The sequence below is a fragment of the Rhinopithecus roxellana genome, chromosome 15 (genome assembly GCF_007565055.1).
Source record: "Rhinopithecus roxellana isolate Shanxi Qingling chromosome 15, ASM756505v1, whole genome shotgun sequence".
In the NCBI taxonomy this organism is placed as follows: domain Eukaryota; kingdom Metazoa; phylum Chordata; class Mammalia; order Primates; family Cercopithecidae; genus Rhinopithecus; species Rhinopithecus roxellana.
This window is the reverse complement of record NC_044563.1, coordinates 6,814,025-6,838,769: the sequence shown is the minus strand read 5'-3', so window position 1 is coordinate 6,838,769 and position 24,745 is coordinate 6,814,025. Positions and strand designations below refer to the sequence as shown.

At 41.8% G+C, this 24,745-nt stretch overlaps 1 protein-coding gene and 1 non-coding gene across 7 annotated transcripts in view; both read left to right on the top strand.

The window, feature by feature from the left end:
* Window positions 1–24,745, top strand: part of KDM2A (lysine demethylase 2A) — a 149,111-nt gene that overhangs the window by 104,939 nt on the left and 19,427 nt on the right. For all 6 annotated transcript variants that reach the window (XM_030917499.1, XM_030917503.1, XM_010366366.2 and 3 more), the window contains 6 exons: window positions 443–549; window positions 968–1,061; window positions 2,799–2,952; window positions 4,356–4,471; window positions 12,735–12,861; window positions 15,950–16,344. In XM_030917499.1, coding sequence (XP_030773359.1) covers window positions 443–549; window positions 968–1,061; window positions 2,799–2,952; window positions 4,356–4,471; window positions 12,735–12,861; window positions 15,950–16,344 — 993 coding nt within the window. The remainder of the gene's footprint in view (window positions 1–442; window positions 550–967; window positions 1,062–2,798; window positions 2,953–4,355; window positions 4,472–12,734; window positions 12,862–15,949; window positions 16,345–24,745) is intronic.
* Window positions 5,961–6,067, top strand: LOC115893796. Its single transcript, XR_004053848.1, has one exon. It is a non-coding gene; the product is annotated as a small nucleolar RNA U13 (small nucleolar RNA).

Below are 24,745 nucleotides of genomic sequence, written 5' to 3'. Positions count from 1 at the left end.
TACAAATCCATGCTGGATTTTTTTTTTTAAACCTAACTTTTGGCATCTTAATTGTTCTAACAATGGTATATATTTTGCTGAGTTTATAGATACCTTCCAGACAATACCTTTTATTGGATTAAAAATAAAACAAATTATATGAGTATTGACATAGAAGAGAGTTCATAGTTATACACTATTGCATCATTAATGATTCCGTTTTGACTAGTTCTGTCTTTACTATTATCATTTGATGGAATGATGAATCTTTATTCTCATATAACAATTATTTCTAGGATGGTTGCCTAGTAATCCTAAGATTCGCCAACCAATTGTTTTAATTTGCTTACAATTATAGTTTTTTGTTGTGTATTTTAAGAAATTCTGCTTTTCTTGACTTTAAAATTATCTTTGACCCCAACCTTTCCCTTGGAGCCCAAGTGTTTCCTCCTTCTATTTAAAGGTGGATTTCATTGACTGGGTAGACAACATGTGGCCAAGGCACTTGAAAGAAAGCCAGACTGAATCAACAAATGCCATCTTGGAGATGCAGTACCCTAAAGTGCAGAAGTAAGTGAAATGCCCTGCATCTTCCTCCGCGTGCTGTGGGAGACCAAAGTAATGGCAAGGATTTGCTTCTCCCTTAAAAGCTTTGCTGTGTCCTAAATGATTAAAAAGATGAATTATTTAAAGATTAGACTTCACAGTTCCATAAGGAAGAGTGTATATGAGCAAACCATAGCACACAACCACATGGTTAAAGGAAAAAAAAGCTTAACATTTTAGTCAATAGGGTAGAAAAAAAAAAGAAAAAAAAAAAACCTTTTTCTGATAATGTGATGACTTGAAAATGCATTGCTTTTTCTCCTTCTGGAACTTGATTAGGTGGAAGATAAAGGGAGTATACAAGAGGAGAGTATGGCATTTTGGTGGGGCAGATGTACTTTCTTCCATCGGTACACTAATGCTGCTGCTTTTTTTGGGTCAGGTACTGTCTAATGAGTGTTCGAGGCTGCTATACTGACTTCCATGTGGACTTTGGTGGTACCTCTGTTTGGTATCACATCCATCAAGGGGGAAAGGTATGGTCATAGTTGTGATAGGGGTTGGAATCTGAAGTTGGTTATATGACTTCGCTTCAGTTCATGTATGCTCAATGTACCCTGGAAATGAATCTGTTAGGGAATTATCCCCATTCATATCTGGAAAGAATTATAGATTGTTTACCTTCTTGGCTAGTGTTCAGGAGAAATTAGTATTCATCTAGTTCACTATCATTACACCATTGGCACGGCACTTAGTAAATCTCAAGAATCCTGTTTATAGATTCCTGAATCAGAGTTCTCCAAATAAATAGTGGAAGGGAACACGAGTTTTGGATAGATTCACTGTGAAATCAGCAAATTAAGATCTAAACCAACTTTCCCTCTATGTAGCTGTTGGTCTGAAATGTGGCCAAAGGAAGCCTTTAAGTTCTTTTTGAGGATGTAAATAGGTTATGAAGGATTATCTTTATTCATTCAGTTATATTCCAGTTTGTGAAAATGCTTCTGAATGCTATATGAGAATGGAAATCTAGAATTAATACCCGAGGTTTATAGTATTATACTGTTGTTACTCTTTTTTCTCTTACTTGCAGTGAATGCATTTGTAAGAGAAAAGTAGAACTAGAATGAGAACAGATAATGCCTTATTTAAAACATGAGGTCTTGGCTGGGCACGTTGGCTCACGCCTGTAATTCCAGCACTTTGGGAGGCTGAGGCGGGCAGATCACCTGAGGTCAGGAGCTTGAGACCAGCCTGACCAACATGGAGAAAGCACGTCTCTACTAAAAATACAAAATTAGCCAGGCGTGGTGGTGCATGCCTGTAATCCCAGCTACTCGGGAGGCTGAGGCAGGAGAATCACTTGAATCCAGGAGGTGGAGGTTGTGGTGAGCTGAGATCGCACCATTGCACTCTAGCCTGGGCAACAAGAGAGTAACTCTGTCTCAAAAAAGAAACAAACAACAACAACAACAAAAACAAAAAAACATGAGGTCTTTTCCGGGCACAGTGGCTCACGCCTGTAATGTAGCACTTTGGGAGGCCAAGGTGGGCGGATCATAAGGTTAGGAGATTGAAAACATCTTGGCCAACATGGTGAAACCCCATCTCTACTAAAAATATAAAAGTTAGCTGGACGTTGTGGTGCATGGCTGTAGTCCCAGCAACTCTGGAGGCTGAGGCAGGAGAAACCCTTGAACCCAGAAGGCAGAGGTTGCAGTGAGCCAAGATCATGCCACTGCACTCTAGCCTGGACTACGAGAGTGAAGCTCCATCTAAAAAAAAAAAAAAAAAAGTCTTAAGCAGAACAACTGTCTCCAAATCCAAAAGTCATTTTGTTTACTTCAGATCCCTTTAAGCCCTGTTGATCTTAGTTACTATCTTGGACAAAACAACCTGAGCCAGTCTCTTGAAGATACTGTGCCTAATTAACTGTGCTACTTAGGACTCTGGAGGCCAGACAGTCAGAGGTGTTTAAGGGACTGCCTAGGTAATGAGATGAATGTCTCCCTTTTCTCTGAGTCCTGGATGGGTTCTGGGTTTTATAGTCAAACCCCAGGGAAGCCTTAATGCTGTTGTATCAAGTGGAGGATAAGAAAGATCTACTGCTTTGGACCTTCTAAGGTTTACCAAATAGTCAAGTTCTATAGGCTGGGAAAATTGCTTGCCTTTCTTCTACCTGGTGGTCTTCATTTTGTACCTGTTTATCAGTTGAGGGAGACGACTGGGTCATGTCAATGGCTGTTAACAGACTAAAGTTTTTTAACTCACAGGTCTTCTGGCTCATCCCCCCTACAGCCCACAACCTGGAGCTGTACGAGAATTGGCTGCTGTCAGGGAAACAGGGAGACATCTTTCTGGGTGACCGGGTATCAGATTGTCAGCGCATTGAGCTCAAGCAGGGCTATACCTTCGTCATTCCCTCAGGTAAGCAAAATGGGAACAGTGGGTTATTTAGCCACTTTTTTTCTTAATGAAAAAGAAATTGATGGATTACGACCAAGGATAGTTACGATGCTGGGGTCTGCAGAAAAAAACAGTGTTTCTTCCTGTCATGATGGAGTAGATGCTGAGGTTTTGTTTGTTTTGTTTTCAGTTTGAAAAAGCAGTGGCTTTCCAATAAAGTATGTTAAGAATTGCCAGCAGAGGCTTTTCAGACATACACGTTTGGGATCTGCATTAGCCCTAGTAATTTAGAATCTCTATAGATAGGACCTGTTCTGCAGGTGATACACAATCTATGTTGAAGAGCTGCCTAATATTCTAGGGAATGACTGTGAAGGCTGGAGTGCTCAAGTCAGGGATGTTTTTGATCAAGTCATTAAATCAAAGTAGGTGCTTATAAAGATCACAGATTTTAGAGTCACAGACCTCTATTAGGATTCTGACTATGCATTTACCTGCTAGATACTACGCTTAGAGCAAATAATTAAATCTGTTTCTCATTTTGTTATAAGGAATATAAATGAGAACACATGTAAACCAAACTTATCCAGCCTACAGGCCACAGGCCTCATGCAGCCCAGGATGGCTTTGACTGTGGTCTAATGCAAATTCATAAACCTTCTTAAAACATAATGAGATTTTTTTTTTTTTTTTGCAGTTTTTTTCAAGGTTGTCAGCTGTCATTAGTATTAGTATATTTTATTTTATTTATTTATTTATTTTGAGATGGAGTCTCGCTCTGTAGGCCCAGGCTGGAGCGCAGTAGCGCAGTCTTGGCTCACTGCAACCTCTGCCTCCCAGGTCCCGGTTCAAGCAATTCTCCTGCCTTAGCCTCCCGAGTAGCTGGGATTACAGGAGCACCCCACCATGCCCAGCTAATTTTTGAGTTTTTACTAGAGATGGGGTTTCACCATGTTGGCCAGGCTGGTCTTGAACTCCTCACCTCATGATCCACCCACCTCGGCCTCCCAGATTGCTGGGATTATAGGCGTGAGCCACCGCGCCTGGCCATGTTAGCATATTTTATGTGTTGCCCAAGCAATTCTTCTTCCAGTGTGGCCCAGGGAAGCCAACAGATTAGAGAGCCCTGAATTGTAAACTGTCTTGTACAGAGCCTGGTTTATAGTTGGTGCTCCAGTAAACGTTTATTACGTGCTAAGCATTTGATGTGCATTTTCTCATTTAATGCTCATGAGCAACCATAAGAAGTATTATTTATCCTGGTTTTATATAGGAAATTGAGGCTTTGAGAGATTAACTTGACAAACCACTGAGAAGCAGAATCAGAGTGAAGAGTGTGATCTAGGGGTCTTATACTAGTTCTCTGAGAGAGACTTACTGTAATGTGTGTTTTCAGCTACTGCCCTCTGTTCCCTTTCTTCTAGGCTGGATTCATGCTGTGTATACTCCTACAGACACGTTAGTATTTGGGGGCAATTTTTTGCATAGCTTCAACATCCCTATGCAGTTAAAAATATACAACATTGAAGATCGGACACGGGTAAGTATTCTTATATAACAGTTGGATGTGAAGAAGTTTACTTCAGTTAAGATAGATGTTACAAGAGATTCATTCATGGTTTGTCAAAACTTCCATTTTTCTTTCAGTTAGAATGCAGTGTTGACATTTTGGGAACACACAAAATTTTAAATTTAATATATATATTTTTTAAAGGCAGAATCTTGTTCTGTTTTCCAGGCTAGAGTGCAGTGGCGTGATCACGGGTGACTGCAGCCTCAACCTCCCAGGCTCAAGCATCCTTCTGCCTCAGCCTCCCAAGTAGCTGGGACTACGGGCGCACACCACAGCTGACTAATTTTTTATTTTTTTCATAGAGACTTGGTCTTGCTGCGTTTCCCAGGCTGGTCTAGAACTCCTGATTCAAGCAGTCCTCCAGCCTCAACCTCCCAAAGTGCTGGGATTACAGGTGTGAGCCACTGCGACTGGCCAAATAAAAATTTTAACACGATTTACATACTCAATTTTGAGGACTCCAATTCTGTGAGGTTTTTGGTATCTTGGATTTTTCTTTCCTTTTTTTTTTTTTCCTTAATTTTTTAGCCAACACCATAGTGAATGGGAGAAAAGTAACATTTTTTTCTTTTAATTTTTGGGACACAGTCTCACTCTGTTGCCCACGCTGGTGTGCAGTGGCACAGTCATGGCTCACTGCAGCCTCAACCTCCCCGGGCTCAGTTGATCCTCCCACCTCAGCCCCCCAGGTAGCTGGGACTACAGGCACACGCCACCACACCTAACTAATTTTTTTTGTATTTTTTGGAGATGGGTTTTTGCTGTGTTGCCCAGGCTTGTCTGGAACTCTTGGGCTCAAGTGATCTGCCCTCTTTGGCCTCCTAAAGTGCTGAGATTACAGGTGTGAGCTACTGCATCCAGCAGTATCTTGGATTTTTATAAGGCCAGACATGGACCTCTGGTAATCTTTTGAGCCATGTGTTTCATTTTTATGCTCACAGAATAATTTGGTGTAATGGGGCTTAACTCAAGTTTTAGAACTTTAAATTCATGTATCTTTTTCTACACTGATGACTATACTCAAAGCATCTTACTTTAATTATATAAATATATATACTGTTTTTCTCAACTGGGATTTTAAGAGAGAATTAAGCCCAAAATAAAATAATTTGTGTATCTTATTTTCTCAGTTTTCCCTAGGATGATACACAGCTGATACCATTCTAGAGGCATAGAAAAAAGTTAATTTATTATATACAATGGATACCTCAAGGCAAGAGTTGACAAACATTTTCTGCAAAGGACCAGATAGTAAATATTTTAGGCTTCGTAGGTCATAAAGTATCTGTTGTGACTGTTTAACCCTACTTTGTAGCATGAAATACTTAAACAAATGAATATGGCTCAAATAACACAAAATTTTATTCATAGACACTGAAAGTTGAATTTCACATAACTTTAACATGTCACAGAATACTCTTAAATTTTTTTCAACCATTAAAAAATGTGAAAAGCGATCCTTTTATAGTTCATGATCATGATTAGGTGTTCGTGCACGTGTGTGAAAGATGCCACCCTTGAACCTTGTTACTATTAACACGTCAGCACATTATCTGTCTGACCCGGAAAAAAAAAAAAGGTAAAAAACACTCTTAGTTCACAGGAATCATAAAAAGAGGCAGCAGGCCAAATCCACTAAGTGTTGTTTGCTGGCTAGCCTCCATCGTAAAGAATGAGGGCTTATTTTTTAGCAGAATTGTAATTGGTAAGGGCTGAATCATATATGAAAGTATAGATGATACTGGGATTAAACAGCAATTAGAATATTTGGGGGTTGCGATGTTTGTAAGTTACTCTCAAGTAGCTTAGCAGAATACTGAGCTAATATGAAGATCAGCAAACCTGGGGAAATGTTAACAGTTGGGGAATTGCAGAGAAGAGCGTAGAAGTATTAATGGTACTGCTCTTGAAACTTTTTGGTAGAATTAAAAGTATTAAAAATTTAAAAATAGCAATTAATGAAGAATTCACAACTCTTTTTTTTTTTTTTTTTTTTTTGAGATGGAGTCTCACTCTGTCACCCAAGCTGGAGTGCACTGGCCAGATGTCAGCTCACTGCAAGCTCCGCCTCCCGGGTTCACGCCATTCTCCTGCCTCAGCCTCCCGAGTAGCTGGGACTACAGGCACCCGCCACCTGGCCCGGCTAGTTTTTTGTATTTTAGTAGAGACAGGGTTTCACCGTGTTAGCCAGGATGGTCTCGATCTCCTGACCTCGTGATCCGCCCGTCTCGGCCTCCCAAAGTGCTGGGATTACAGGCTTGAGCCACCGCGTCCGGCCGAAGAATTCACAACTCTTATAAGGAATGGTTACTGACCTATGTACTGCGATAATAGTAAACCATTATGGTGCCTATTTTGCAAAATTTATTTTGGTGTAGGAGCTACTTACCACTATATACACCATTGGTATTATTGTTGGAGTTACAGGAATTGCCCTACTAGTAGAATTAAGATAGGAAGCCAGTGCTTCTTCAAGACATTTTATAAAAGTACATTTCTGTTTATTTGTTAAGAGTAACAAAAGTACAGGCACAGGGGCTCATGCCTGTAGTCTCAACCCTTTGGGAGCCCAAAGTGGGAGGAGTACGTGAAGCAAGGAGTTTGAGACTATCCTGGGCAACAAAGCCGGGTGTGGTGGCGCATGCCTGTAATCCTAGCTACTGGAGAGGCTGAGGTGAGAGGATTGCTTGAACCTAGGAGTTCCAGGTTGCAGCGAGCTATGATGGTGCCACTGTACTCCAGCCTGGGTGGAAGAGTGAGACACAGTCTGTTAATTTAAAAAAAAAAAAAAAAAAAAGTTGTCTATTCTAAAGCATGTAAGTATTCTAAAATAGGGAAAATGTTTCAAAAGAGAAAAAATGTATAATTCCATAGTAAAATACTCCCATTTAACTCTCTGTCATTCTTAGAGGTAATTATGTACCCATTTTAAGATTCAGTCTGAAAATTAGCTTTTAGAGTGCGTTCCCTTTTTGTGGCTAAAGATGACTCTTATACCTGGGGCTTAACTGGTTCAGTTTCAGGGAAGAAAGGGAATATATATATTCAGTAACATAAAGTGAGCACCTTATCCCTGCATGAAGAGTTTTCTGCATAAAGAGAAGAAAAATAAGAGGAAAAATAAAATAAAATAAAAAGGCCAGGCACAGTAGCTCACACCTGTAATCCAGGCACTTTGGGAGGCCGAGGCGGGCAGATCACCTGAGGTCGGGAAGTTGAGATCAGCCTGACCAACATGAAGAAACCCTGTCTCTACTAAAAATACAAAATTAGCCAGGCGTGGTGGCACATGCCTGTAATCCCAGCTACTTGGGAGGCTGAGGCAGGAGAATTGTTTGAACCCAGGAGGCGGAGGTTGCAGTGAGCCGAGATCGCACCATTGCACTCCAGCCTGGGCAATAAGAGCGAAACTGTGTCTCAAAAAATAAATAAATAAATAAATAAATAAATGGAAAAAAGAGTCCTACAAACTCTTAACTGGGAAAAACTCATCTTGATTTATCTGATTCCTAGACTTTATCAAAAATTTCAGTGTCTAATTGTTTTTCTATTTTTTCTAAGAATGGCTTTTTTAATTTCAAATAAAATCTTTCTGTAGTCCCATAAAATTTCATTGTGTTTCGTATGTTTGTACACACAGCAATTTTTTTATTGCTTTCCATACCAACTTTTTATGTGAAAATATCAACCTGGCATTCATTTGATATGTTACTAATCTCTATAAAGTTATAAAAATCTCTATAAAGTTAAGACAATGTATAGGGAATGCTTTACCAAAGAAATACAAAGCATGTTGCAAACAAGACAATGTTCTGGTCACTTTTGCCATACCAATGTAGAAATTTACTATTAAGTGTTGGTAATTATTCTAATAGTGCTTAAAGGCCCAATAATTTTATAATGGGGAGTTTTAAAAATTCTTTCCAAAAAATGCTAACCCAGTCTTAGAAATTGATATGCAGCATAAGTAAAATGTAATGAGGTCAGGTTGGGTATGTGGTATCTCTTGGCTATAATTAATACAGTCTGATAAGTTACAAGCAAAAACTCAAAATTTTAATGCCTGTATTTCATATTTTCTTCCTTTTTTCTTTCTTTTTTATTTATTTATTTATTTTTGACACAGGGTCTCACTCTGCCGCCCAGGCTGAAGTGCAGTGGCATGATCTCAGCTCATTGCAGCCTCAACCTCCTAGGCTCAAGTGATCCTCCTGCCTCGGCCTCTTAAGTAGCTGGGAGCACAGATGCACACCACCACACCTGGCTAATTTTTTTTTTTTTTTTTTTTTTTTTTTTGTGGAGATGAGGTTTTACTAAGCTGCCCAGGCTGGTCTCGAACTCCTGGGTTCAAGCAATCCTCCGGCCTCAGGCCCCCAAAGTCTTGGGACCATGGGCGTGAGCCGCTATGCCCAGACTCTTCTTTTTTTAAAACTGTCATTATTACTCAGCTTTCAACTGATTTCCAGAGGGCTTTAGAATTTGGAGTTGTCCTGAACTCCTAATAAAAACCCTTCCAGAAAATGTTGCTACACTTAAAAGGCTAATGGAGAGGCATAGTGTATTATATTTAATTTTGACGGACCAAGTACCTATTGGATGTTGTCTCTCTCCTCTGTCTCCCTTAGTCAGAAATAAATTAATTTTACTTTCGTGTAAGAGAGTCATTCTTTTAGTTGTTGAAGTTTTTGCCACGTAAGAACCCAGAATCAGGGTCTGGCTACTATGCATTAGAAAACTGATTGGGTCTGACATGAGAAGTACATCTCCTCTCCTGCCTTGCCATGGGGAGAGTGATCTCCTTAGTCCCCACTGATGCCCTGTGGCCTGGTGACAGTTTTTGAAAAGGGACTCCTATCCTGTTCTCCGTGATTCAGGAAGACTACCTGATACAGAGTTTGAAAAGGGGTAGATGAAGTCATTCCTACAATATGGGAGGAGATGGGAACATTCTCAGGAGCTGCATATTCAAAACAATCTTAAAAGTATCATTTGGCTTATCCTTTTGAAATATGACCTCTCTAAAAGAAAGCTGTATGTCCAGGCACGGTGGTTCATGCCTGTAATCCCAAGCACTTTTTGGGAGTTTGAAGTGAAGGATCACTTAATCCCAGGAGTTTGAGACCAGCCTGGACAACATAGTGAGACCCTATCCCTACCAAAAATTAACCCCTTTCCAATTTTCCCCAATAATACCAGTGGCACTTGGTAGCTGCAGCTTTTATTTATTTATTTTTTGTTCTTTGAGACACGGTTTCGCTGTTGTTGTCCAAACTGAAGTGCAATGGCACGATCTCAGCTCACTGCAACCTCCACCTCCCAGGTTCAAGCGATTCTCCTGCCCCAGCATTCCGAGTAGCTGAGATTACAGGCATGCGCCACCACGCTAATTTTTGTATTTCTAGTAGAGATGGGGTTTCACCAGGCTGATCTCAAACTTTTTTTTTTTGAGACAGAGTCTTGCTCTGTCACCCAGGCTGGAGTGCAGTGGCGTGATCTCTGCTCACTGCAAGCTCCGCCTCCCGGGTTCATGCTATTCTCCTGCCTCAGCCTCCCGAGTAGCGGGCACTATAGGCGCCCGCCACCAGGCACGGCTAATTTTCTTGTATTTTTAGTAGAGATGAGGTTTCACTGTGTTAGCCAGGATGGTCTCTATCTCCTGACCTGGTGATCCGCCCACCTCAGCCTCCCAAAGTGCTGGGATTATAGGTGTGAGCCACCACGCCCGGCGGCTGCAGCATTTACCCTAGGATAACTTTGCCATGAACTATCTCACTATTATTTTCGCATCACTCCAGTATACTGACTTTGAAAAGAAAAGATATCAATCTATTTATAGCATTCTGTTTTTAGTAGTATTTCCGCTTACAAAATATAGTTATTCTTGATTGCTGAAAATGTCAGATCCTAGAAAACGTAGCATTCCTGTGCATGATGTTAATATCATTCTTGTCCAGGCATGGTGACTTACGCCTGTAATCCCAGCACTTTGGGAGGCTGAGGCAGGCAAATCACTGGAGGTCAGGAGTTCGAGACCAGCCTGGCCAACATGGTGAAACCCCGTCTCTACTAAAAATACAACAGTTGACCAGGCGTGCTGGCTCACACCTGTAATCCCAGCACTTTGGGAGGCCAAGGCAGGTGGATCACCTGATGTCTGGAGTTCAAAACCAGTCTGACCAACATGGAGAAAGCGTGTCTCTACTAAAAATACAAAATTAGTCCCGCGTGGTGGTGCATGCCTGTAATCCCAGCTACTTGGGAGGCTGAGGCAGGAAAATCACTTGAACTCAGAGGTGCAGGTTACGGTGAGCCAAGATCACGCCATTGGACTACAACCTGGGCAACAAGAGCGAAACTCTGAATAAATAAATAGCTGGGTGCAGTGGCTCATGCCTGTAATCCCAGCACTTTGGGAGGCCGAGGTGGGTAGATCACCTGAGGTCAAAAGTTCGAGACCAGCCTGGCCAAGATGGTGAAACCATGTCTCTACTAAAAATATAAAAATTAGCTGGGCATGGTGGTGCACACTAGTAATCCCAGCTACTTGGGAGGCTGAGGCAGGAGAATCGCTTGAACCCAGGAGGCAGAGGTTGCAGTGAGCCGAGATTGCACCATTGCAGTCCAGCCTGGGCAACAAGAGCAAAACTCCGTGTCAGAAAGTAGTAAAAATAATTAATTTAAAATAACAATTAGCCAGGTGTGGGGGCACACGCCTGTAATCCCAGCTATTCAGGAGTCGGAGGCAGGAGAATCGCTTGAACCCAAATAGTAATAATATATCATTCGTGAACAGTTTTTGGCCAAAGATTCATTTGATGGATCCGATTTTTCTGAAATAGACAATCCTGATGATTCAGACTCTCCTGCTGTTTTGTTTAGAAATAACTCCAAGGACAGTTTTTATATTTTATTCTCACCTTGAAAATCAGATTTCCTTTAGCATCAAAAAGCATGTTTTTGTAAAATTAAATGAGCGCTGGCCGCGAGCTGCTCTTTTATTTTCTAAAAGGGAAATGGGTTAATAAATTAGCCAGGTGTGGTGGCACACACCTGTAATCTCAGCTACTGGGGAGGCTTTGGTGGGAGGATGATAGCCTGGGTGAAAGCAAGACCCTGCCTCTAAAAATAAAAGTTTAAAAAATGGTTTTTTAAAAAGGCAACAAAATATATTTAGGAACATCATTGGTCTTCCTCACTGATTAATCTGTGCTGATTTGTCCTTTCCTGGACTGTGATATATCTAAAGAGTACTTTTTAAAATTAGTATCCAGCTGAAATAATAATGAAAACGCTTTTTGGGGGAGAATGGAAAGAAAATTAAGATAGTGATTGATTAGGTCGTATGGAATGTTAATCTGGTTTGTGGACATACCATTTTGGCAGACTACAAAGTTTGAGGCAGGCAAACTGAGCATCAGTAGTGGGGAAAATACCCAACCTGGTGCCCTAGGCTAGACACGGTCTGAGAGTGAGTCTCTAGTCAAACTTTAGTATATGTAATTACGTAATATTAACATGTCACTTCATCTCATGTCCTGTTTTTCCATGAGATTCTTTGTTCCATGGCCTTCTGATTCAGGGGCAAACATAGTCAAGCAAGAGTACTTCGCATACCTTTTTCTCAAGTATTTTGTGTCTTACTCTTACATTTTACTCTGTCCCAAAACCCAAACTTTCGTTTTGATGCCTTCCCACTTAACCAAGACAGGTTCTTGGTGGTTCTAAATGGTCTTCCTCAAGTACTGTTTTTTGGGGTGTTTTTTTGTTTTGTTTTTTTTTTGAAGACAGAGTCTCACTCTGTAGCCCAGACTGGAGTGCAGAGGCATGATCTCAGCTCACTGCAACCTCCGCCTCCCAGGTTCAAGTGATTCTCATTCCTCAGCCTTCTGAGTAGCTGGGATTACAAGGTGTGCGCCACCACACCTGGCTGATTTTTGTATTTTTAGTAGAGGCAGGGTTTCACCATGTTGGTCAGGCTGGTCGTGAACTCCTGACCTCAAGTGATCCACCCAGATGGGCCTCCCAAGTACCCTTTATCTTTAGTGATTATTTCTCAACACCATCATTTTCTAAGTTGATGGTTCTACTTAAGTGTTTGCTTCAGATGCCAAGCTGGGTTTGCAGGTTGACTGGTGAGAGTATTTCCTGGGTTAATGATTGCAGTGATTCCGTTTGTTGTACTCTCTTTCCTTGAAAATCGTCATCTTTTCTCTATTATATTCCTCTGTAGGTTCCAAATAAGTTTCGCTATCCGTTCTACTATGAGATGTGTTGGTATGTGTTGGAGCGCTATGTGTACTGCATAACCAACCGTTCCCACCTAACCAAGGAATTTCAGAAAGAGTCCCTCAGCATGGGTAAGTATTCTGCCTATAGGAGCTTTGAAGACACCACTTAGGACTGAGGGTGAGGCCCGAAATACTCAGTAGGCTGTCACTCAATATGTTCTTGGTTTTTTAATTCATCTACTTGGAAGTACTAAATTCATTCATTGGAATTGAATACCAGTTACCTATCTAGATGTGAGTTAATGGCCAAATGAAATACTCTGGATCTGGTCTTTGTCTGAGTTGCTATTACTTAGCTCCTCAAGGATGATCAAGTGGGACATGCTGGTTCACGCCTGTAATCCTAGCACTTTGGGAGGCCAACGTGGGCAAATGGCTTGAGCCCAGGAGTTCTAGACCAGCCTGGGCAACATGGTGAAACCCCATCTCTACAGAAACTACAGAAAATTGGCCAGGCATGGTGGCTTGAGTCCCAGCTGCTCAGGAGGCTGAGGTGGGAGGATCCGCTGGAGCCCAGAGCCCAGGAGGTCGAGGCTGCTATGAGCCGAGATCATGCCACTGCACTCCAACCTGGGCGACAGAGTAAGACCCTGTCACGAAAAAAAAAGAAAGAAAGATGATCAGTTGTCTAATACGCTTTTTTGTTTTTGTTTTTGTTTTGGAGACAGGGCCTTGCCCTGTCATCCAAGTTGAATTGCAGTGGCATGATCATAGCTCACTGTAACCTCAAACTCCTGGGCTCAAGCCTTCCCCCTCCTGAGTAGCTAGGATTACAAGCACACACCATTGCGCCCAGCTAATTCTTAACTTTCTGTAGAGATGAGATTTTGCTGTGTTGCCCAGACTGGTCTCTAACTCCTGGCCTCAAGCTGTCCTCCTGCCTCCACCTCCCAAAGCATTGGGATTATAGGTGTGAGCCACCACACCTGGCCCAGTTGTCTAATGTGTTTTATTGTATAAAGAATGGTCTTTGGCACAATAAAAACTAGGACTACATCATCAAAATAACCTGTTATATTCTAGGCACTATACTAAGCAGTTTACATTTATTAAATTATTATTATTACCTGAGAGGTAGGTATTATTATCCTCATTTTACAAATGAGAACATTAAGGTTCAAGGATATTTAAAAACTTGTCCATGATCTTAAAGTTAGTAAGTGGCAAAGCCACAGCTTTTAGAGTCTGACCAGCCTGGTTCAGCTCCACAGCTTAAACCAGGTTGGTCAGACTCTACAGTTTATGCTCTTAATCTCTGTGCTTTCAGGTTGCCCCAACATCTATCAGAGAAATTTAATTAGATGACAATGTAGTTTCAGTATACATTTTTAGACTCCTTCTGTGTCTGAAACTGGTAAGGACTCAACACCATAATATCCTGGGATCACATGTTCTTATGCAATCTTTAATCCAAGCAAGATACTTTTTGCTTTAGCATTTTCCTTTTACTGCATAATTTTACTCATAGTTTGTATTCTCAGTTGAAAATTAAAAAATGGGCCGGGCGCGGTGGCTCACACCTGTAATCCCAGCACTTTGGGAGGCCAAGGCGGACAGATCACAAGGTCAGGCGTTCGAGACCAGCCAGGCCAACATGGTGAAACCTGTCTCTACTAAAAAATAACAAAAATTAACCGGGCGTGGTGTCACGTACTTGTAGTCCCAGGTACTCGGGAGGCTGTAGCAGGAGAATCAATATATGAAAGCAGGATACAGAATTGTATAAACAGCATGATCTTAATCTTGTTTAAAAATCTAATAGAGCTAGGCACTGTGATGTGCATGCACCTGTAGTCCCAGCTATTTGGGAGGCTGAGGCAGGAGGATCACTTGAGTCCAAGAGTTCAAGACCAGCTTAGGCAACATAGTGACACCCCTATCTCAAAAAGTAACTAACAAAACACATATAGACCAGGCATGGTGGCTCATGCCTGTAATCTCAGCACTTTAGGAAACCAAGGTGGAAGGCGCACCTAACCTCAGGAGGTTGAGACGAGCTTGGGCAACATGACCAGAACCTGTCTCTACAAAAATTTAAAAAATTAGCTGAGTGTGGTGGCGCATGTCTGTGGTCCCAGCTCTTTGGTAGGCTAATGTGGGAGGATTGCTTGAGCCCAGGAAGTTGAGGTTGCAGTGAGCCATGATTGCATCGCTGCACTCCAGCCTGGGCAACAGAGTGAGACCCTGTCTCCAAACAAACAAACCACAACATAAAAAAAAAATAAAATAAAATAAAAAAAAAACACACATCTAATCATACACATCCGTTAAAACATGGAAAGAAAATATATTGTACTGTTTAGTTGTTATTGTAGGGTGGAGGGATAAGGGATGACTTATTTACTGCTTTGCATCTTCTTGCATTTTCTAAATTATAATAGAAAAAACCAGTGAACATTATCACTGTGTTTTGACTATCAAAATCTTCCTTTTCAAAATTAGTCACTTTGTTTTGTTATTTATGTTGTTAAGATTTCAACTCCAAAGCTTAATTTTAAGACCAAAACTTTAGACCCAAAAAAAAAGTTTGATTTTTTTGTTGTTTTTTGTTTGTTTGTTTGTTTGTTTGAGACAGGGTCTCACTCTCTTGCCCAGGCTAGAGTGCAGTAGTATGATCACAGCTCACTGCAGCCTCAACCTCCCAGGCTCAAGCAGTCTTCCCACTTCACCCTCCCTAGTATCTGGGACCACAGGCATGCATCACTATATGCAGCTAATTTTTTTAATGTAGAGATGGGGTCTCACTATGTTGCCCAGGCTAAAACTATTTTTTAAACATATGTGCTTCTTACTGTCTTCTCTTTTAAAAGGTAATGAAATTATAATCCCAGATTCAAGCTTTAACTTGAAACTCACTTACAACCACTTTGATAAGTAACTGATTTCTAGTACACAGTTCAAAGACTAGGTCCTACCCAAACTTTAAAAAATCCAATTGACTGTTACCTAGATGTCCTCCTAGGTCAGGATCCTGTTTCTACCTGTAACTGTGATTTTCAACAGTGGACAAATGGGTTGGCATAAAGATAGACCATTTTTTTAAATGTGGTGATTTTGTCATTTATAACCTCAAGGCCCCTGTCATGCCACCTATTTCTCTTGCTGATCACATGGCAAAGTGAAATGTTCTTACTGCATTTTTTCTTTATATTGGTAGATTTGGAGTTAAATGGGTTGGAGTCTGGGAATGGGGATGAGGAAGCAGTGGATCGAGAACCCCGACGCTTGAGCAGCAGGCGTTCTGTCCTCACTAGCCCTGTCGCGAATGGCGTCAACCTGGATTATGATGGACTGGGCAAAACCTGCCGAAGTCTTCCAAGTCTGAAGAAAAGTTTGTCTGGGGACTCATCTTCTGACTCTAGCCGGGGATCCCACAATGGACAAGTGTGGGATCCCCAGTGTGCTCCCCGAAAGGACAGGCAAGTGCATCTGACCCATTTTGAGCTTGAAGGCCTTCGCTGCCTTGTAGATAAGTTGGAGTCTCTGCCACTGCACAAGAAATGTGTCCCCACAGGGATAGAAGATGAAGATGCTCTCATTGCTGATGTAAAGGTAAGGGTTTGATGTGTTATATGACAACTACTGATCCGGCTATGGCAGTCAGTTTCCAGATTCAGTGGGAGAAAGTATAGGAATTTTGGATGATCTCTGGTACAGAGAGAAGTTAATATGCCTATGCGTTTGTTACTGCTGCTCAATGTTTTCATTCCTAGAATGAGGTTATGTCCCTATTTTGAAAATACTAACATTTGTGTGTTCATTGAAGACTTAAATTTAGTCTTAAACATAGGTTTCAGGCTGACCCCAAAAATAAAGGTGACCCTAAGAAAATATTTAAGAAATGTTACATTAAACTTGTTACCTTGAGATAAAAAGCAGGACAAAAGTGACTAATAGGAATCTCATTCTAAGCAGATTGAGAGAAATGAAATTGTTCTATGCTGGGTTAATGTTGAGTAGCTTTAGCATCTTTAGATTCATATTTATTTAACATCAAGACAAATACATGGGGAAAAGCATCATTTTAAAATAATTCATCCCAGGGCCGGGTGCAGTGGCTCATACCTGTAATCCCAGCACTTTGGGAGGCCGAGGCAGCCGGATCACAAGGTCAGGGGTTCAAGATCAGCCTAGCCAAGATGGTAAAACCCCATCTCTACTAAAAATACAAAAACTAGCCAGGCGTGATGGTAAGCGCCTGTAATCCCAGCTACTTGGGAGGCTGAGGCAGGAGAATCGCTTGAATCTGGCTGGGGTGGAGGTTGCAGTGAGCCGACAGAGTGAGACTCCATCTCAAATTAAAAAGAAAAAAAAAAAATTAGCTCGGCATGGTGGCGGGTACCTGTAATCCCAGCTACTGGGGAGGCTGAGGCAGAATCTCTTCAACTCGGGAGGTGGAGGTTTCTGTGAGCCGAGATCACATCATTGCACTCCAGCCTGGGCAACAAGAGCGAAACTCAGTCTCAAAAAAAAAAAAAAAAAAAAAAAAAAACTTAGAATAATTTTGTGACCTCAGTGAAAACGGACTACATGTCTCATAGTAGGTCTTTTCCATCCTTGATTCCTCATTCAGGTTTTCTGTGGCCACCACATAACCAGATGAGGTGCTCGTCAGCTTCTCCTGACCACCTCAGGAAAGAATTCCAAAGACTAGAATAGGACTTCATCTTTTATTCTTTTTAAAATCAACATTTTAATTAGATCTTATATTGTTTATGTGTCAGTGAAAAGGTAAAAAATAGCAGAGGCCTAAAAGGGGCAAAAACCTGATAAAGTTGCTCCTCCTTAGTAGCGATAGAAACTGAACAGTTGGTGTTATAGTTTGGTTTTATAATGTTTGCTATAAGAAGAGGCAGTTGATATCATCATGGCTTTTATTTATGGGAGGAAATGACAAAGTTCCAGGTAGGTGTGGTCCTACTTCTATAATGATTCATGTGTGCAACAAAACAAATTTAGCCATACTTTCCCAGACTTACTTCATACCCTTAAATGGACAAAGGACATTCAGATTTTTCATTTCCATTGTGGTAAGACTTATATTCCATTATGGATGCATGTGGGAAACTTTAAATTGTGACTTTTTTTTTTCTTTTGGAGACAGAGTTTTGCTCTTGTCGCGCAGACTGGAGTGCAATGGCGTGATCTCGGCTCACTGCAGCCTCCACCTCCTTGGTTCAAGCAATTCTCCTGCCTCAGCCTCTTGAGTAGCTGGGACTACAGGAGCGTGCCACCACGGTGGCCCAACTAATTTTTATATTATTAGTAGAGACGAGGTTTCACCATGTTGGTCAGGCTGATCTCAAATTCCTGACTTCAGGTGATCCACTCGGCTCAGATCACTTGAGCCCAGGAGTTTGCGACCATCCTGGCCAATATGTCGAAACCCCATCTCTAGAAAAAATACATATATGTAAATTAGCTGGGCATAGTTTCGCGCACCTGTAGTCCCAGCTACTCAGGAGGCTGAGGCAGGAGAATGACTTGAACCCAGGAGGCGAAGGTTGCAGTGAGTCGAGATTGCGCCATTGCACTCCAGCCTGGGTAATGGTAAGTGAAACCCTTTCTCAACAACAACAGCAACAAAAAAAATTGGAGTAGTTTAACTAGTTAAAGTAGCTAAATAAGGAGATTCGAGGTGACAGAGTGGTACAGTGGTATACCAAGGGAAAAAGTAGAAAGATTTGGGTTAAATATTAAGCAGAGTTAGCAAGAAGAGAGATGAGTTAAGAAGAAACATCTAAAGAGGAGGGTTAGCATTATGAAAAGTGTCCGGAGAGAGCTTGCTTGTGTTAATCAGGGACCACTGAAAAAACGTGACTGCCGTCACTGGCTAAGATACAGTGGCAGAGGCCAGAGCATGAGGAACAAATAGCCAGTGAGATGACTACACAGGCAGACAGTGTTTGAATTCTCCCTCCGGAGACTTATCCACACCTTCTCGTTTACCCAAAATCACAGTCAAAATGTAGCTGACATCAGAAGACAACAGATTTAGGTTCCAACTCTGCAGGTGTAGATTAAGATCAAATAGATTAATTATTCCTATATTTGATCAGTTATGCTAAATCTCAGAAAAGATATAGCAAGCTTAGAGCTTGAATACCTTGAGAATCTGAGCATCACTCAGAAGAAAAAAGCATTAGATTGGGTAGGTACTGAATCACTCCACAGCTGGGGACTTTGCATGCTAGAAAACCTGATGCTTATAGCACTGATGGCTACACTTCAGTGCACGACAAAGCTAGTGCAGTTTACCCTTCCTGCAGAGAGAGGAATTGTTTGCTGTTGTGACCTATTTGGCTTTCAGAAATAATTAGTAGAAGAGATGAGGGGAAAAGTGGTAGATGAGATATTCATAATATTCCAAGGAAAAAATAGTGCATTTCAGTGCTGTGATAAAAGGGCTCTGGGCCGGGCGCAGTGGCTCATGCCTATAATCCCCGCACTTTGGGAGGCCAAGGCAGGCAGATCACGAGGTCAGGAGATCGAGATCATGCTGGCTTACACGGTGAAACCCCGTCTCTACTAAAAATACAAAAAAATTAGCCAGGCGTGGTGGCGGGCGCCTGTAGTCCCAGCTACTCGGGAGGCTGAGGCAGGAGAATGGCATGAACCCGGGAGGCAGAGCTTACAGTGAGCCGAGATCGCGCCACTGCACTCCAGCCTGGGCGACGAGCGAGACTTCATCTCAAAAAAAGAAGGGGGGGGCTTTGAAGATTCTTAAAGGTTAAGTTCTACAGTGTTGAAGAACAAATCATAGAATATAGAGTTGGAAGGGGATTAAGTGAAAAAGTAGAACATTAAAAAGTACTGACTTAAGCAGGGCCCAGTGGCTCACACCTCTTGTCCCAGTGCTTTAGGTGGCGGAGGCAGGCAGATCACTTGAGACCAGCCTGGGCAACGTGGTGAAACCTCATCTCTACAAAAATACAAAATTAGCCAGGTGTGGTAGTGTGTTTGTGATCCCAGCTACGTGGAAGGCTGAGGTTGGAGGATCACTTGAGTTGGGCAAGTTGAGGCTTCAGTGAGCTGCGATCTCACTACTGCACTCCAGCCTGGGCAAAAGAGTGAGACCTTGTCTCATAAAGAAAGAAAGTAGGCCAGGCTTTCAGTGAGCCGAGATGGCACCACTGCACTCCAGCCTGGGTCTGGATGATAGAGCGAGACTCCGTCTCAAAAAAAAAAAAAAAAAAAAACTGTCATTATTACTCAGCTTTCAACTGATTTCCAGAGGGCTTTAGAATTTGGAGTTGTCCTGAACTCCTAATAAAAACCCTTCCAGAAAATGTTGCTACACTTAAAAGGCTAATGGAGAGGCATAGTGTATTATATTTAATTTTGACGGACCAAGTACCTATTGGATGTTGTCTCTCTCCTCTGTCTCCCTTAGTCAGAAATAAATTAAATTAATTTTACTTTCGTGTAAGAGAGTAAAATATTGACTTACTGGTAAAGCTATCAGTGTGCGTATAAGGTTCTGTTTGAGAGGGGTTGTGGGTAATGTTGACTCCTGAAAGTGTGCATAGGTAGAATGGGGTTCTCCTACTATGAGAATTTTTGTTTGTTTTTTTTGTTGTTGTTGTTATTTGTTTTTTATTGAGATGGTGTCTCACCCTGTCGCCCAGGCTGGAGTGCGGTGGTGCAAACTTGGCTCACCGCAAGCTCCACCTCCCAGGTTCACACCATTCTCCTGTCTCAGTCCCCCCAGTAACTGGGACTGTAGGCGCCCGCCACCACACCTGGCTAATTTTTGTATTTTTAGTAGAGACGGAGTTTCACCGTGTTAGCCAGGATGATCTCGATCTCCTGACCTCATGATCTGCCTGCCTCGGCCTCCCAAAGTACTGGGATTACAGGCGTAAGCCACTGTGCCCGGCCTTTTTCTTTCTTTTTTTTTTTTTTTGAGACTGAGTTTCATTCCTTTTGCCCAGGCTGGAGTGCAATGGCGCGATCTCAGCTCACCGCAACCTCCGCCTCCTAGATTCAAGCGATTCTCCTGCCTCAGCCTCCTGAGTAGCTAGGACTACAGGCATGTGCCACCATGCCCAGCTTATTTTTGTATTTTTAGTAGAGACAGGGTTTCACCATGTTGGCCAGGCTGGTCTTGAACTCCTGACCTTGTGATCCACCTGCCTTGGCCTCCCAAAGTTCTGGGATTATAGGCGTGAGCCACTGCGCCTGGCCAAGATATTCTTAACATTTCTAAAATTGATAAGTTGTGTTATTGATATATGTTGAATAAAAAAGTAGGACATGGAACAGTATGTATACTACGGTCCCATTAATGTAAGAAAAAGTGTATGCGTGTTTGTGCATTGCAGAGGAACCTAGAAGGGTATATCCCAACCTGCTGATAGCAGGGCATAGTAGGGTGGTAGTAGTCATCTGGAAGAATTTGAGGTTTCTTTGTTTTTGTGGGTTTTTTTTTTTTTTTTTTTTTTTGAGGTGAAGTCTTGCTCTGTCACTCAGGCCAAAGTGCAGTGGCATGAACTAGGCTCACTGCAGCCTTGGCCTCTCGGGTTCAAGTGATTCTCCTGCCTCAACCTCCGGAGTAGCTGGGATTATAGGTGTGTGCCACAACGCCTGGCTAATTTTTGTATTTTCAGTAGAGATGGGGTTTCACCATGTTGGCCAGGCTGGTCTTGAGTCCTGACTTCAAGTGATCTGCCTGTCTAGGCCTCCCAGAGTGCTAGAATTACAGGCATGAGCCACCACGCCCAGCCAGAATTTGAGTTTTTAATCAGATTGTTGTTTTTGTTGGTATTTATTTTGGTGATAAAGGAATTCTTAACATAGGTGCCTATATAAAAGAAGTTTTTAATATAACAATATATCTGGCTGCCCAGCTCACTTAATAAAGCAAATTTGGTGGTGTTGAATACTTTTCTACCTTCCTGTTTTCTCTAAACATTTTGATAAGCCTGCCAGTCATACTTTGTGACTTTTGGGTAAGTTACTAAACTTATGAAAACCTATTTTCTCCTCTATAAAATATCTCTGTGAGATTGTTGTTAAAATTAACAAGATTAGGCCGGGCGCGGTGGCTCAAGCCTGTAATCCCAGCACTTTGGAAGGCCGAGACGGGCGGATCATGAGGTCAGGAGATCGAGACTATCCTGGCTAACATGGTGAAACCCCGTCTCTACTAAAAAAATACAAAAAAACTAGCCGGGTGAGGTGGCGGCCGCCTGTAGTCCCAGCTACTGGGGAGGCTGAGGCAGGAGGATGGCGTGAACCCGGGAGGCGGAGCTTGCAGTGAGCTGAGATCCGGCCACTGCACTCCAGCCCGGGCGACAGAGCGAGACTCCGTCTCAAAAACAAAACAAAGCAAAACAAAAAATTAACAAGATTAGCCGGGCGCGGTGGCTCAAGCCTGTAATCCCAGCACTTTGGGAGGCCGAGACGGGCGGATCACGAGGTCAGGAGATCAAGACCATCCTGGCTAACACGGTGAAACCTCGTCTCTACTAAAAAATACAAAAAGCTAGCCGGGCGAGGTGGCGGGCGTCTGTAGTCCCAGCTACTCGGGAGGCTGAGGCAGGAGAATGGCGTAAACCTGGGAGGTGGAGCTTGCAATGAGCTGAGATCCGGCCACTGCACTCCAGCCCGGGCGACAGAGCGAGACTCCGTCTCAAAAAAAAAAAATTAACAAGATTAGTAAAATACTTAATAAGCAGTGCATTATTACAGCCAGAAAAAAATTAGATGTTACAAATATATGAAGTTCACGTATTCCACCGCTCTGAATAATGCCTGCCTACTGTGTCAGGAATCAGATTGAGTGTTAAGGAAACTATGCAGATATGCCGTGGTCCTAGTCCTCAAGGGCCTTGGAGTTCAGTGGCAAAGCAGATATAAAAGTGAGCTAAGTAATAGGAAATAAGTGCAGTCCAGGTTTGCAGGTGCCTGGCATGACACAGGGCACCGAGCAAATGGGTGAGAGTGGCAGAGTCTATCCTGAGGGAAAGAGATGTTCCAGTCTTCTTAATTCATCAGGTAATAAACTTTCCTGTTATAGGATATAAATTTATTACTACAACATTATATAAATGGTAAAAGCTCTCAATTTATAAATTGGAAAATTGTTATTTGTGATGTAATAGGCTACTGATACTCTTATCTAAGAATCTTAACATTTTATTTTGGAACTATGATCTAAAAATTTATATTAGGCCCCATCCCGGGAGTATGAGGAGATTGAAGCAGAAACAGTTATGGTTGCAAATAACTCCAGAAATACTAATTAGGAATTCTCTTCAGCTTATAATTTGGGGGTTATTCTGATACTAATAAAAGAACTAGTAGAAGACCCAGTATAGTTAGCTCTTATTCCATTAAGCCAGATTTTTAAATGTTTTTAAATTTTTCGTTATTATTATTATTAGCGATGAGGTCTTGCTGTATTGACCAGTCTGGTCTTGAATCTTGAACTCCTTGCCTTGAGCAGTCCTCCTGCTTCACCCTCCCAAAGTGCTGGGATTACAGGAATGAGCCACCTGACCCAACCAAGTCAGCTTTTTTTTTTTTTTTTTTTTTTTTTTGTCCTGGGTCCAGGCTTACAGATGTGTGTTTTTTTGTTTTTTAAAAAAAGCAACCTAGGCCAGATGTGGTAGCTCATGCCTGTAATCCCAGCACTTTGGGAGGCTGAGGCAGGAGGTTCATTAAGGCCAGGAGTTCAAGACCAGCCTGGGCAACATAGTGAGACTCCATCTTCAAAAAAATTAAGAAATTAGCCGAGCATGGTAGTGTGCACCTGTAGTCCCAGCTACTCAGGGGGCTGAGGTCTAGGCTATAGTAAGCTGTCATCGTACCACTGCACTTGAGCCTGGGCAACAAAGCGAGACCCTGTCTAAAAAAGAAAAAAGGCCGACCATACAAATAAAACTTTATAATAAGATATTTGTAAAAATTCATACATTCTTACTGAATAGAAAGTTTTAAGTAATATAACTCAGTTATAAGTCTTATATGGTTAAAGCACATATAATTATTTTAAATATTTTCCTTATATTCTTGTATTATGTAATGTCATGGTCTTAGTAATTCTTATCTTTTTTGCCTGTCTTTTATTCTGAATTAGCAGGAGGGGGAAAAGTTAGGCCTGGTTTAATTTGTGATTTGGAAACTTAATGGGAGTGAGTTTCCTAGTGACCTATCTGATTTTTGTCCTTTCCTGGTGGCCTCTAGAATTTGTACTTGCTGCAACTTGAACTTATGTTTGTTTTAAAGTAATATGTTTTCTCTTAAGTATTCATACTTTATCATCTCTGTAATATAAATAGCACTGAAGATCAAAATAAGCATTTTCCAAGAAGACCTCTCAATAGCTAGATCACTGTTAAGGAAAGCTTTTCAAACAAAATAAGCCGATTGCACTGGGTCTTGAGTCTTAAGATACAGTGCCAGGGAGAGGTTTAGGGTTAGGATGATCATATAAGCATTTCCAGGAGGAGCTCAGCCGAGAGCACAAAAGTCTCCCCTTCCTCTGGTAAACTACTATAAAAATAACATATGAAGCCCCTGGTAGCAAAGCCCCAGACTTTAGAAAGCCTAGTTAGCCACTAAATCTGTACTAGAAATTCACTGAAACAACTGTCCTGGAAATAAATAAGAATGCTTAAGAGCCAGATGTTTAAATCAAAGCATCTGCAAAAAAGGCAAGTTATGTTTGTAAGGGTCTAAAAATCACATAAATTCAGCCCCAAACTGTTTCTGCTAAGTATTTGATTCCTGCTGAGGTTCTCCCATGCTGATGTTTGGTACACTGTGGATCCCTAGAAACTCAACCGGAGTGTGCACCCTCCCTTCCTCCTGTAGACTGAAGGGAGTGTGTGTTCAGTCTGAGCTTCATCCCAGCTGGGGATCCGGGAATCAGGGTTTGGTGTGTAGAGGTGTGAGCAATACCTGTCAGTCTGAGTGACTGTAAGAAGGTAGTGAGGTGTCTTGACAG